We start from the raw sequence: 12699 nt of genomic DNA, 5'->3' as shown, positions 1-12699 counted from the left end.
AAAGGAAAAAACAAACTCCTCCTGCGCTTTGCCACACAAGGTGACACACACAGAGACACACACACAGACACACAGACACACACACAGACACACACACAGAGACACACACACACACACACAAACACAAACATCAAACACACACTAATCGGTCAGTTCTGTCCACAGACGATAAGAAGGAGCTGGGCGCCGCTCGCCGCAGCAGATACTACATGAAGTATGGAAACCCAAACTACGGCGGCATGAAGGGAATCCTCAGCAACTCCTGGTGAGTCAGCTGACCCCGCCGACATGCTGATTGGACGATGTTTTCTGTAGTTATGCCCTGTGGTGTTGTATGTGTCCTCGTTCAGGAAGCGGCGGTATCACAACCGGCGAATCCAGCGAGATGTCATCAAAAGCAAGAAACCTCTGATTGGAGACAGCATGGGACACACGCCGCCGTACACACACCGACACTCAGGTAAACACACGCCCCCCAGAGGCCGCGGCCGGTCTGAGAGGTACTGACCCTTCTCTTCCTCAGCCGACCTCGTCAACCTGCCCGAGGAGCCAATCAAGGAGGAGGAGGAGGAAGAAGAGGAGGAGGAAGCTGATGGCGATGAGGACATGGACTCAGACGACAGGGTGGTGGAGTACAGGGAGAAAGGCGAGAGGGGCGGCGGCTCCCGCTCGCTGGGGGCGGGGCTTCGCAGCCGCGGGGATCGCTCTCCGTCTCCCTGGTCGGAGTCGGATGAAATGGACTATGACCTGGAGCTGAAGATGATCTCCACGCCTTCGCCGAAGAAGAGCAGGAAGATGACGATGTACGCCGACGAGCTGGACACGCACCTGAAGAGCATCCGGTGAGGGCGGAGCTTCTGAGTGATGAGCGAGATGGAAACTCCCACACAGGCCTTTAACCGTTCCTTGTCCTTCCAGAAACCGGATCGGGGCGTCCGGAACGCAGAGCAGGGCCAAATCCTCGTCGCCTACCAAGGTGACAGATGTGCGGCAGCTGCTGGAGGAGAAGCGACAGGGCCTCGCTCCGCACCGACAGCCCCCCCCTGTGGCCAGCGGCGGACAGAAGACAGGTGAGCTGCTGAATGCAGATGTGCTGCAGCCGCGGCCGCCGCTCTGACTGTCACTCTGTCTGCAGACGTTCGGCAGCGGCTCGGGAAAAGGCGGCGCTCCCCCTCCCCTGCCTCCCCCAGAGACACACCCCCATCCAGGGAGCCAATCAGAGATGTGCATCGCAGACTCGGCATGGCCAGTCAGGACAGCAGAGGCCACTGCTCCAACTCGTCCAAGGACAGGAAGACGGGTACAGACGCAGACTTCTTATTTCAGTAGGAGTGTTTATTACTGCCATACTTGATCGTTTAACCCTTTGCAGGTGGGCTGTGGAGCAGACTTGGCTCGGGCAGTGACGACGGTGGCGCTGGGCGTCCCGAGCGCAGATCGAGCAGCCGCTCAGACGGGCTGTTCTCCACGCCGTCATCTGGGCGGAACGACAGCACCCGGAGGAGAAGAGGTGGTGAGGAGGAGGAGGAGGAGGAGGAGGAGGAAGACGATTCGACGTTGCAGAAGATGTGGGGCGCCATGATCAAACAGAAGCAAGAGCGTCTGTCGCACAGGATGAAGAAGAGCCGGCTGGACAACCTGCCGTCGCTGCAGATCGAGATCAGCCGCGACAGCAGCGAGGAGTCGGACGCCTGAGAACAGGGGGGGGGTGTTTGGACTGCAGAGCCTGATCAGAAACAGATCCCTCCTCAGCAGCACTGCCTTGTCGGGACCATTCCTCACGGCTCTGATCAGTGTGTGTCTGTGTGTTTCTGCTGTGTTGTCTGAACGAACTGACGATGGACAGGCGATCTTTCTGCTGGTTGTGGGACGTTTTTGTTTTTTTAAATCATTTCTGTGAACTTGATGATGGGTCGCACTGACGACCCGTGTGTGTGTGTGAACATAAACACTGTGTCGTATCCACAGTATTTCTCAGTTTCTGTTTTTTGATTCAATCTACAGTGAGCGTGTCGTCAGTGCTGCTGCTGCTCTCGTTACGGCTTCAGTGGCGTTTAAAGCAGCATTCACAGTATTTACCATGGCGACGTATGATCAAAGGAACAATAAACGAATACCAGAGATGACAGTCTTTTAACATCTGTAGTTCTCAGGAAGCAGCAACATTCACAGGTTCTCCTTGATCACACCGTGTGTGTTTGGCGCTCAGTCCTGGTCGTTGATCATCAGAGTGTGAGTGCCTCACTTCCCTGAAATGACTCGAATTCTGGTCATTTTTTGGTTGTTTTTATCTTGTGTGAGTTTTTTTCTTACGTTTGTCTTTTTTTCGTGGTAACTATGACGTCTAACTTTGACTTTGAACATTTTTAGTTCAAAGACTCTGAAAGTGTTTCGTCAGCTCACATGACCACTTGTAGGTTTCCAGATTTTACTGACCTCAAGTCTGAAATCTGGATTAATCAATAAATGCTAATCTTAATATTAGGCCTCACATTCAGCTGCATGAGCCGGGAGATTTTCAGTCCGTACACCACCCATTAGAAAACAGTGAGAGTTCAGATATATATAATATATATATAATTTTAATATATATATTATTATATATAAAAATATATATTATATTATATATATTATATATATATAGATCGGTAACGGACGGTGCCCGCCGTGCTCCGCCATGCTTCCGCCTCCTGGTGTGTTGTAATCGCCGCGCCGTTTGTTACGTAACCGCCAGAGCCATAGAGAGAGAGAGTTGCGCCGCGCTGTGACGTCGCCGCTGCCGTGATCACGTTTTTCTTACTATGGAAGCGGCGCTGCTCTGTTTTGCTGTATCGCTCTGGTAACCGCGGCTCACACTGCCTCCCTCTGATTGGCTCCTTTCTGTGGCTGTCATTCAATTCCACCAATGAAAATCCAAAGCCCGACGAGGACAGCGACAAGCGAACCAATAGGGTTGCTGTGACGTTTGTCATATAAAAAAGCCTTTGATGACGTATGAGGCCTTTGGTTCCCATCGCCATTTTGTTGTCGTCGAAAACGGGCAACCGAGCAGCGACAGAAAAACACAGAATAACGAGCGGCGGCGCGTTCAGTCCGGGCCGAGCAGATCGCTGCGTGAGTGAACGGACTGCCTGCCGACCAGCGGTTCTGGTATCGATGATGCTCTTGTAAGTGTCACCGGGTCAATCAGCCTAAAGATGGAGGACAGCGCGGCGAGGGAAGACGCCTGCCGGGAGTACCAGTCCTCTCTGGAAGACCTGACGTTCAACAGCAAGCCGCACATCAACATGCTGACCATCCTGGCCGAGGAGAACCTCCACTTCGCCAAGGATATCGTCGCAATTATTGAAGCACAAATCAGCAAGGTTTTTATGAATATAGAATATTTTCATTTCAGATGCTTTCTGTTTGTTTGTAGCAGCGGGCCCAGGCGGCCGCTAGCTGCTAGCTAAACATGGCTGCTAGGGCTAGACGACATGTTAGCTGAACCAGTTCCGCTGTTGTTCTGACCAGAAACGCTTCACTATTTCAATATTTGTGTACAAAAGTCGTATAGAATCTCTGATCGAACCCCGCCGCAGTTTGATCAGGATTTGTAGTCCTGACTTGGTGTGGTCCCGCTTCAGCCGCCGCTCAGCGCCACCTTTAAACAGCGTGCTCCACCAGGTTAGCTCAAACTTCATATGTTTAATAACAGCTGGTTAGAAGACACGCAGGTTTCTTGTTAGTTTGTGGTTGCCATGGTTACAGGGGTGCCATTTTATTTAGGATTTAAAATGAGTGTTTATGGTTTTATGGATCGTTTATTACGTGAGTTAGAGACATTCCAGCAGCGAGGCCGCCGTGTTTAGCTGCGGCGTGTTCCGCTCTCATCGTTTAGAGTTTCAGGAACTGCGCAGCTCGGAGTTCTTTACCCGAGTCACACTGTGCAAAGAAACACAAAGGAAACACAAAGGCCGAAGAACTAAACCCAGCTGAGAGGAGGTCCGAGCGGGGGTCCACAGAGCAGGTCCACAGAGCAGGCGGGGGTCCACGGTGCAGGCGGGGGTCCACGGTGCAGGCGGGGGTCCACGGTGCAGGTCCACAGAGCAGGTCCACAGAGCAGGCGGGGGTCCACGGTGCAGGCGGGGGTCCACGGTGCAGGTCCACAGAGCAGGCGGGGGTCCACAGAGCAGGCGGGGGTCCACGGAGCATGCGCAGCCTGGATGACGCTCTGACACTTTGTTCATTGTTGTTGTTCACTTGTTTGTCTCTAACGTGACTCAGCCTTTAGCCGTCACTACGTTAAACTTTAACCCTTTTACACCCGCTGCTGGGACGGAGCATGCGCGCTCCAAGCTCCAGATACCTTCAATAATAACCGTAGCTGCTGATTCTGTCTGAGTTTGAACTTAAAGGTAAAACACTTGCAGAGCAGCCAGGAGCCCGTGGCTGTCCGCCATGACGTCACGTGACGTCAGAGCGCGAAGATAACTGACATTCTCGTTGAGACTGCTCAGTGTTTTGAGGGTTAACCCGTTGCGCAGTGAGTATTAATAGAGAGGAGGGCTTGTGAGTCAGTTACATCATTAGCTCTGTCAGGTGTACCCGTTTGGGTTCCGGTGGTTCTGCTGCCTGAGGTCAGACCACACCAACGTTGTCAGTCCATTCTGTGAACTCGGGGCCGGAGCGGGGCGTCTTTAAGGCCCCTGCTGCAGTCCATCAGCAGGTCAGTGATTGGCTCGGCGACAGGAAGCTGTGGTCACATGATTGGATCAGTAACAGCGTTTTCACTGCTTTAACTCGTACATCTTGACTCTGAAATGTCACTGAATGGTTAAAATGTTTGTAATAAAAAATGTGAAATGTGCTTTTTGTCATTTTTTATTTCCCAGTGTAATTTATTGGTGTGGCTCTGGTTTACACTGACCTTAGTGGGACTGAGTACGCGAGCAGCAGGTCACAGGTTAAATGTTCTCCGAGGGGTTAATGAAGGGATCAAACTTTGTCCCACTGAGTTAAACCTGCCGCTGTCACCCGGGTAAAGTACAAAGAGTGGTTGAAGGAAACCAACCCTCTTTGGAGGTAAACTGGAGGACTGGACTGTTTTTGTCTTTTAACCCTTTGATGCACCGTGGGTGTGTGGGGATGGACCGATGACTGGCTGAGATAGATCCCTGCTGGTCATGGAGGGTTTTTGGATTGATGACACCTGCAGGGATTTGATTTTGATTTTTTTTTAACGCGCTGAGTGAAGAGACCACACAGACTCTGGGCGGCCATGTTTCCTTCCTGTTTTTTTGTTTTTGTCTTTTTCCGGGCCGGGGCTGCGGGGAGGGCGTTGACCCCCTGTTCAATCCTGTTTTAAGAGTTGTTTTAAAAATGTGTTCTGAAATGTTGGTTTAACCCCTGTTGTTTTCTAAACTTGTTGAGTTCTCTATCGCTCCAGGCCCCAACCACCGAGAAGCTTCCAGTTTTGTACTTAGTGGATTCCATAGTGAAGAATGTTGGAGGAGAGTACCTTGCAGTGTTTGCTAAAAACCTAATCACTTCATTTATATGTGTCTTTGAAAAGGTAAAGTTCTCTTTGCTGCCGTTCAACATTAAGCACAAGTTAGCAGCCCTCTTCACTTCCCTCCTGTTTGTTGTGTTGCTTGCTTTTTGCGTGTAGTCTCCTGCACTCTGCTCCTGTGTTACTGCCTTAACTTAGTCCTGTAACAAAAGTGGGACAGAGGGTTAATGTTACGCTGCTGGGACATAACATTTTAAAGTTAACACTCGGTACTAACGTGTATCTGCTGTGGTGTTCCTGAAGTGTGTGTTGAGGTTTTTGTCGGTCGCTGTGCACCAAGTCATGTCCTCTGTTTGTAGGTGGATGAAAACACTAGAAAGAGTCTGTTCAAGCTGCGCTCCACGTGGGACGACGTGTTTCCTCTGAAGAAGCTGTATGCGCTGGACGTGCGGGTCAACTCTGTGGACCCGGCGTGGCCCATCAAACCGCTGCCCCCCACCGTCAACGCCAGCATACACGTCAACCCCAAGTTCCTAAAGCAGGTGTGTATGGCTCCAGCAGGTTCTGTGTGCTTGAACTTGGTGCTGAACCGTGCATCAAACCATCAAAGAGCACTCACAGTGACACGCTGAAACCTTTGTGGGAGCAGACGGATAGTTAAATGCTTCAGCCTCGTAAACGCTGGGTGGACAAAGGTGGACAAACGTCAAATAAATAAGGTGGCCCTTGTTTTACAGTGCAGGGCATATCACCGACTGAGGAACATGTAGATTTGCAGTTAAACTTTAAAATAATATTTATATATTTCCTGAAGTCAGCGCCTGGTGTGATCCCGGGGTTAACTGGTGCTTTTATTGTGGCGGCCTGCATCACTCCTGCATCAGTTCAGGGTGTGAACAGGCTGATGTCAGCACGGTGGACTCCTTCAGCGCTGTTAGTGATTAGTTTCTCTGCAGCTACACAACACGCAGGTCTACATTTTGAGCTTCTGTTTTTTTTCCTCCTGTCCAGTCTGACGAGGCATCCTCTCCGCCACCGGCCCCGGCGCCGACCCCTGCCTCGCCGCCGGTCCAGGCGCCTGCGGCGGTGCCCGCTACTCCACCGGCCGCCCCTGCTGTCAGCCAGTCCAACCTGACCCAGGAGCAGCTGATCCGGCAGCAGCTGCTGGCCAAACAGAAGCAGCTACTGGAGTTGCAACAGAAGAAGATTGAGCTGGAGCTGGAGCAGACCAAGGCACAGCTGGTGGGGAGGCTGGGGGGCTGGGATGCACTTTACAGTATATTATATAAAGTATATTTAGTCACCTCCTGCCTGAGTAGACGGACCAGGCTGGATTTTGAGACCTGCTGTTTTGACGGTTCTTTTCTGTGTCTGCAGGCCGGAGGCTTTGTGCTGCCTCCAGTGACCGCAGCCACCGCTCCGACAACGCCCAGCACGGTGCCGAAGCCCATCACCCAGATTGCTCCTGTGGTCCGACCCTGGATCCCACCTCAGACTCAGGCTGACACAAAGCCGTCCACCAGAGATCCCCGGCTGAACCGCACGGGCGCCCCGGCCTCCGCCCAGCCCAAAGACCAGCCTGCTGTGAAGAAGGAGCACACAGCAGGAAGCCACGCTGTGACTCCAGAGAAAAGGCCGTTTGACAGACCTGCCCGGCCGGACAAGCCCAGCTCTCAGAGGAAAGATGCGTCAGAGGAGAAGCCCAAGTCCAAGTCCCCGTCCCCGATGGCTAAAGCTGTTCAGAGCAAAAACAAACAGGCCGAAGCCGAAACACAGAAGTCGAATGATGGCACGAAGAAAGATCCGCGGCTGAGGAAACGCACACAGGACAAGACTGGAGAGACTAAAGATGATGAGCCGAAGGAAAAGAAGCAATGCTCCGACAAGAAGGAGCGGGAGGAGGCCGCTCGGGGGGCGGAGGTCCTGAGGTTCAACAAGGGGAAGCTGCTGAACGGCTCGGTGACAAAACATGACCGCGAGGATGGAAGCGACAAAGCTGAGCACAAGGCTGGGGGCAACCCCCGCACGCATCCCAGGAAACGCACACACTCCCGGTCCAGGTCGCGTTCCCCCCTTAATTCCCCAAAGAGGAAGGACAGGCGGTCGCCCAAGAGCCGAGCACGGAGCAGCTCCCTGTCCCCGTCCCACAAACCCGGCAAACCCAGGAGAGGCCGCGGAGATGAGCAGCCGCACGGGAAGCAAGGCCGGGAGGATCGGCCTGCAACCAAAAAGAGCCAGTCAGAGAGCAGAAGGTCCAAGAGGCCGGCAGAGGACCGGCGCTCCGAGTCCAGAGACTCCCATTCCCCACGTAGCCATGATGGAGGAGGCAAGGACACAAAGGAGGCTCCTCACCGCTGGAGGAGCGGCTGGGAGGAGAACAAACAGTGAGTGGTCTGTTATCAATGTCCTCCTGTCTGACTGCTCTGTTTCTGATTAATGTGTCTGGTTTCTCTTCAGTCTAAAGCTATCTGAGGACTCTCACGTCAAGTCTGGACCTCAGAGGCACAAACCCTACAGCACCCAGAATCGCCCATCCACACCCCGAACTCCGAAGCATCGCCTCAGCGTGGACGCCAACCTGCAGATACCTGAACTCCTCAACTCTGCCTCCAAGAAGGACCTGCTAAGGAGGGTGGGTTCACAAACGCTGCTCACAAGTGAAAGCAAAAGACATCCTGCATCCTTCTCGGATGCTGGACTACAGACAAGTTTGTCTGTAGTCCAGCTGTAAACACAGAGAGGGGTTTTTCCCCCTGCAGCTGGTGGAGACCATAAATCGAGCTGAGGGGAACGTTGAACCACCCGTGTCTTTGTTGTTTCACTCTAATGTTCCTCTTTGTGTCGCACCTTTCAGGCCAGCAAGCGCTTGGAGAGTGGTGAGATTTCCCAGGAAGAGTTCTTGAACATGGCCCACCAAATCAAACACTTCTTCCAGTATCAGGAAGAGAAGCTGCAGCGCTCTGAGAGCTGGGACGACGCCTCCGACACGTCTGCCAAGAAGGAGCCGCTGCTTGCTGCAGCCCTCCCCGGGGCTCAGCCCCGCCCACATGACGACTTGGACCCGGCCTCGCTGTCGTACTATGAGCACAAGTCTAAACTGAGAAAAACGCAGGTGAACCACCGAGTTGCCGGAGAGCAGTGGGAGTGTGAGGAGGGTCCAGAGGACGGTGAGGAGGCACGGAAAGGCGAGAAGAAGGACAGCAGCCGCGGCAGCGGACACCCACAGGCGCATAAATACAGCCGGACCCCTCGGGACAGGCCGGGTAGGATGATAGATGATACCTTTGGTCATTTTGTTAGCTGCACTCGTACTTATTGTGTCACTGACGCGCCAAATGCCACAGGTGAACGAAGGAGCAAGGAGCGCGAGGAGCCACGGCCACCACTTGCACCCATGATCGAGGAGTACAACCACGGCAAGGAGTTCCCCACCCTGAAGTCTGTGCCAGGCCTTCGCTTCAGGAAGAGGGTTGACCCCAGAGAGTCCAGTAAGTTCACAGCCAGGTCTGCCGTAATGCACTGTAGCTTCTCAGAGGTGTTATCTGTCTTCCACAGAGAGGTCAAAGGTCAGGGTGAGGAGCTACAGAGGGTCAGGGGGTCCATCAGCCATCCTTCAGCAGGGTTAGACTCAGATCAGATCACATGATTATCTCATCTTATTTGTGCATGTTTTGTAATTGTAGTTGAGGACAGGCTCAGGACAGGGCTCAGGACAGGGCTCAGACTCTAGATGTCTCCTCTGTGTTCGTGTGAGACGCAGGAAGTGATGTTTGTAACTGTTTGTATCCAGGTGAGAGAGAGTGGACCTCGCCACTGACGGAGCGGCAGCAGTACGATGAGCGCGAGGAGCAGAAGAGTGGATACGACGCTCCGCGGAGGTACGACTCCAGGCACCCTGACCCACGGAGGCCGGAGGCCCCGCCTCTGTCTGGTACTGTGGTCCACAGGAACTGTCCCAGCCCTACCGGCCTGGAGGCCCCGCCCCCCAGGTTTGAGCGTGAGCGGCTGTCGCCTCTACATCAAAAAGACTCCGCAGACATGAGCCCGGTACCACGCTTCGAGAGTCCCAACAGCGAGCACTCTGATGACGGACCCCTCAATGTGGATGCCCCCCCTCGTCCCTTTCCCCCTCCCCCTAAATCCATCCTCAAAGTGCCGTCCCGTGGGGGCCCGCTGTCGTCGGTCCGTCAGCACAGCGACTCACCTGGACACACTCCTCCCCACGATGCCGGTCATCCCCCGGCTCGGTACAATGGACCCGGGAACATGGGTCCCTCTAGACCTCACCCTCCTGGCTGGTATGAAGGTGCTGGCCCTGGGCGCTTTGAGGGTGCACAGTTGGATGGCCCCCATCACCAGGGCCCCAGCAGGTTTGAAGGACCTCACCACAACATGCTTGAGAGGGTTGATGGCCCCGGCCAGCCAGAGGGGCCTCACGTGGCTCGTGCTCCAATGAGAAGCAGAGATGAAATGGGGAGGTTTGATGGCCCTCAGGGGCCAGGCAGGTTTGGCCCCATTGGTCAGCAGCCTCCTGTCAGATATGAAGGGCCAGGACACTTAGAGCGTTTTGAAGCACCATGTCACTTTAACAATATGGGCCCGGGTCCTGCTCCAGTGGGCTTCCAGCAGCAGCGCCCCATGTGCTTTGATGTCCCGTCAAACCAAATGGGCCCAATGAGGTTTGAGGGGCCTGGACAGCCGGGTCCCAGGTACGACATGCCTCATCAGGCTGGCCCCCCACGTTTTGACTACAACCCTGGCCAGCAGGGGCCCCCCAGGTTTGGTTCCCAGCACAACCTGCAGGCCCCCATGAGGCCGATGGTCCCACCTATGTACGAAAATTCCATGGCCCCCCAGCAGAACTTCCCCATGGTGCCCCAGCGCTTCCCAGAGCCTATAAATCCACAGTTCCCCGCCGGGCCGATGGCGTTCACGTCGCAGCCCAACATGCAGCAGGCGGGAAACTTCAACATGCAGGCGCCTTTCAGCCAGCCGGCCCCGGGGCCCTACTACAACCCGTCTGCCCCCGCAGGCGGCATGCAGCCGGTGAGTGACGCCCCTAAAGGTTTTTCCACAACATTTACAAAGATGATAACACATTCGAATGTCTCTCAGGTGAACATGATGGGGAACTTCCTGCCTCAGAACACAGTGCCTTTTGGACAGCAGGGTAATTATCCAACATGGCTGACAGGAAGTGATCGTTCTGCCGAATGCTGCCGCCACCATAAAGACTTTGACGTCATTCTGTCTGTGTCTCTGCAGCTCCTCAGGTCGGCGCTCCAGAAAACCATTTCGGTCAGGTTGATGTCAACGACCTGCTGTCCAAACTCATCTCCAACGGCATCATCAAAGCGTCGCAGCCTGCCGCCGCCTCCGCCGGTCAGCTGATGTCACCAGCACAGAGTTAGCTTAGCTTAGCTCAGGATGATGCTGATGAAACTGTTTCTACTTTCTGATTTTTCCAGAACCTTCCTTGGTGGCTCCAGCAGCTCCTCCGGCAGAGGAGGAGGAAGAGGAGGAGCAGGAGGTGGAGGATGAAAACCTTCCAGACCTCACCAGCTTCGCCGTGGATGACATGAAACCGTGAGTACACACAGAGTGACGGTAAGCTGTGAGATCCTTCAGTGTGATGATGTGCTGTATGTCTTGGCCCCTCCCCCACCAGGCGCTACGAGAGCGTGGTGACCAAGCTGTACTCAGGGAACCAGTGCTGCCTGTGCAGCATGCGCTTCACCGTCGCTCAGACCGACATGTACGCCGACCACCTGGACTGGCACTTCAGACAGAACCATGCAGGCAAGGTCGCCAGCAAGAAGGTGACCCACCGCCGCTGGTACTACAGCCTGAGGGTGAGAACACGCACACACGCAGCACGAGGTTACTAAGGGCGATGTGCGGGCAGCTTCCTGTAGGCTCCGCTGTTTCCTCCTGTGTCTCTGTGTCTCCTGTTTGCCACCTACTAATAACATCATTAGCAGACAGGGGTTAACTTGTCAGCGTCAGTCAGCAGTCAGTCAGTTTGCCTGCACTGGTTTAGCTAGAGACGAAAATCGGTGGATTGAGCCGCACTGTGCTTCTGAGTGGTGATGGGATCCGTTTGTGTCCATCAGGACTGGATCGAGTTCGAGGAGATCGCCGACCTCGAGGAGCGAGCCAAGAGTCAGTTCTTTGAGAAGGAGAACGAGGAGGAGGTGCAGAAGAACCAGGCCGCTGCCAAGGAGAAGGAGTTCCAGAGCGTCAGAGCCACCAAGGACAGGGTGGGAGAGGTGAGTCGGAGGGAAGGAGTGGAGGAGCGGACCTGATGGATGACTGATGGATCTGTGCTGAGGTGATTGTTGTTCTCTCTGCAGTCCTGTGAGATCTGTCAGGAGGCCTTTGAAACGTACTGGGTGGAGGAGGAGGAGGACTGGTTTCTGAAGGACGCCATCCGGGTTGACGACAAGGTAAAGACGCGAGTCCCGGTCTGTTTACAGCCCCCCCCAGACTTCAACATGTAACGTTAACATGTGTTCTCTCCTCAGAACTTCCACCCCTCCTGCTTCGAAGACTACAAGAACGTGAGTCTGCAAATTAACTGTCTGTCCTCCTGTCCTTCTGTCTGTCCTCCTGTCCTTCTGTCTGTCCTCCTGTCCTTCTGTCTGTCCTCCTGTCCTTCTGTCTGTCCTCCTGTCCTTCTGTCTGCCCTTCTTCCTGTCTGCCTGCCTGTCTCTGTCCTTCTGTCTGTCTTTGTCTCCCTGCCTGTCTGACAGAAGCTTCCTTTTTCTCCTCAGACATCATTGTATCTGGACGCCACTCCCTCGCCCAGTAAGCTGCTGACTGACCACCCGCTGGGCGCCTTCGTAAAGACGGAAGGGGAGGGGGGGGAGGAGGGGGCGGGCACTTCCTGTGCTGTCACTGCTGCTTCTGTGAAACAGGAAGTGGAGAGCGAGCTGACCGAGCCTCCCGTGGTGAAGACGGAGGCCGTGGAGGTTTTAGGGGAGCCTGTGGCGCCTGAGGAGGCGTGAGGCGCCGCGCGGCGGTTTTTAGCTGCAGAGGACGAACTCTGTGTGACTTGAATACATTTTTGTATTTGGACCATGTGCGGCCATTTCAGGCTGCTGTTTGTTAAACAGATGCTGTACATGATTTAATTTATAAATTAAAGTATTTTTTGTATCTCTGGTGTAACAGTGATTGAATTGATCAGCTGCTGCCAGTTACATTGA

The 12699-nt window shown here is 54.1% G+C and overlaps 2 protein-coding genes and 1 long non-coding RNA gene across 3 annotated transcripts; all 3 read left to right on the top strand.

The window, feature by feature from the left end:
* Nucleotides 1-6: 6 nt before the first annotated feature.
* On the top strand, nt 7-1970 carry ncbp3 (nuclear cap binding subunit 3). The gene is made up of 7 exons (XM_028421834.1): nt 7-40; nt 166-265; nt 351-460; nt 524-842; nt 919-1070; nt 1136-1300; nt 1373-1970. The coding sequence occupies exons 2-7, from the start codon at nt 210-212 to the stop codon at nt 1693-1695; spliced, it is 1125 nt and encodes a 374-aa protein (XP_028277635.1). The 5' UTR covers nt 7-40; nt 166-209; the 3' UTR covers nt 1696-1970.
* A 1018-nt stretch (nt 1971-2988) lies between these two features.
* pcf11 (PCF11 cleavage and polyadenylation factor subunit) lies at nt 2989-12649 on the top strand. The gene is made up of 17 exons (XM_028420776.1): nt 2989-3365; nt 5429-5554; nt 5851-6033; nt 6503-6733; nt 6869-7875; nt 7949-8123; nt 8346-8754; nt 8836-8979; nt 9282-10537; nt 10607-10661; nt 10757-10873; nt 10960-11077; nt 11160-11343; nt 11605-11760; nt 11845-11937; nt 12016-12051; nt 12265-12649. Exons 1-17 carry the CDS (start codon nt 3198-3200, stop codon nt 12496-12498), a joined length of 4692 nt encoding a protein of 1563 aa, XP_028276577.1. The 5' UTR covers nt 2989-3197; the 3' UTR covers nt 12499-12649.
* LOC114445691 (uncharacterized) lies at nt 3460-4849 on the top strand. Its single transcript, XR_003671700.1, has 2 exons — nt 3460-4009; nt 4080-4849. It is a non-coding gene; the product is annotated as an uncharacterized LOC114445691 (long non-coding RNA).
* Nucleotides 12650-12699: the final 50 nt, after the last annotated feature.

The sequence above is a fragment of the Parambassis ranga genome, chromosome 14, assembly GCF_900634625.1.
Source record: "Parambassis ranga chromosome 14, fParRan2.1, whole genome shotgun sequence".
NCBI lineage: Eukaryota > Metazoa > Chordata > Actinopteri > Ambassidae > Parambassis > Parambassis ranga.
This window is presented reverse-complemented; position numbering and strand designations above follow the sequence as displayed.

Coding starts and splice junctions, on each gene's coding strand:
- ncbp3 (XM_028421834.1), top strand. CDS start 210: ATGAAGTATGGAAACCCAAACTACGGCGGCATGAAGGGAATCCTCAGC. Junction 843..918: donor ACGCACCTGAAGAGCATCCG/GTGAGGGCGGAG, acceptor TTGTCCTTCCAG/AAACCGGATCGGGGCGTCCG. Junction 1,071..1,135: donor CAGCGGCGGACAGAAGACAG/GTGAGCTGCTGA, acceptor CTCTGTCTGCAG/ACGTTCGGCAGCGGCTCGGG.
- pcf11 (XM_028420776.1), top strand. CDS start 3,198: ATGGAGGACAGCGCGGCGAGGGAAGACGCCTGCCGGGAGTACCAGTCC. Junction 8,755..8,835: donor GACCCCTCGGGACAGGCCGG/GTAGGATGATAG, acceptor CAAATGCCACAG/GTGAACGAAGGAGCAAGGAG. Junction 10,662..10,756: donor AGTGCCTTTTGGACAGCAGG/GTAATTATCCAA, acceptor GTGTCTCTGCAG/CTCCTCAGGTCGGCGCTCCA.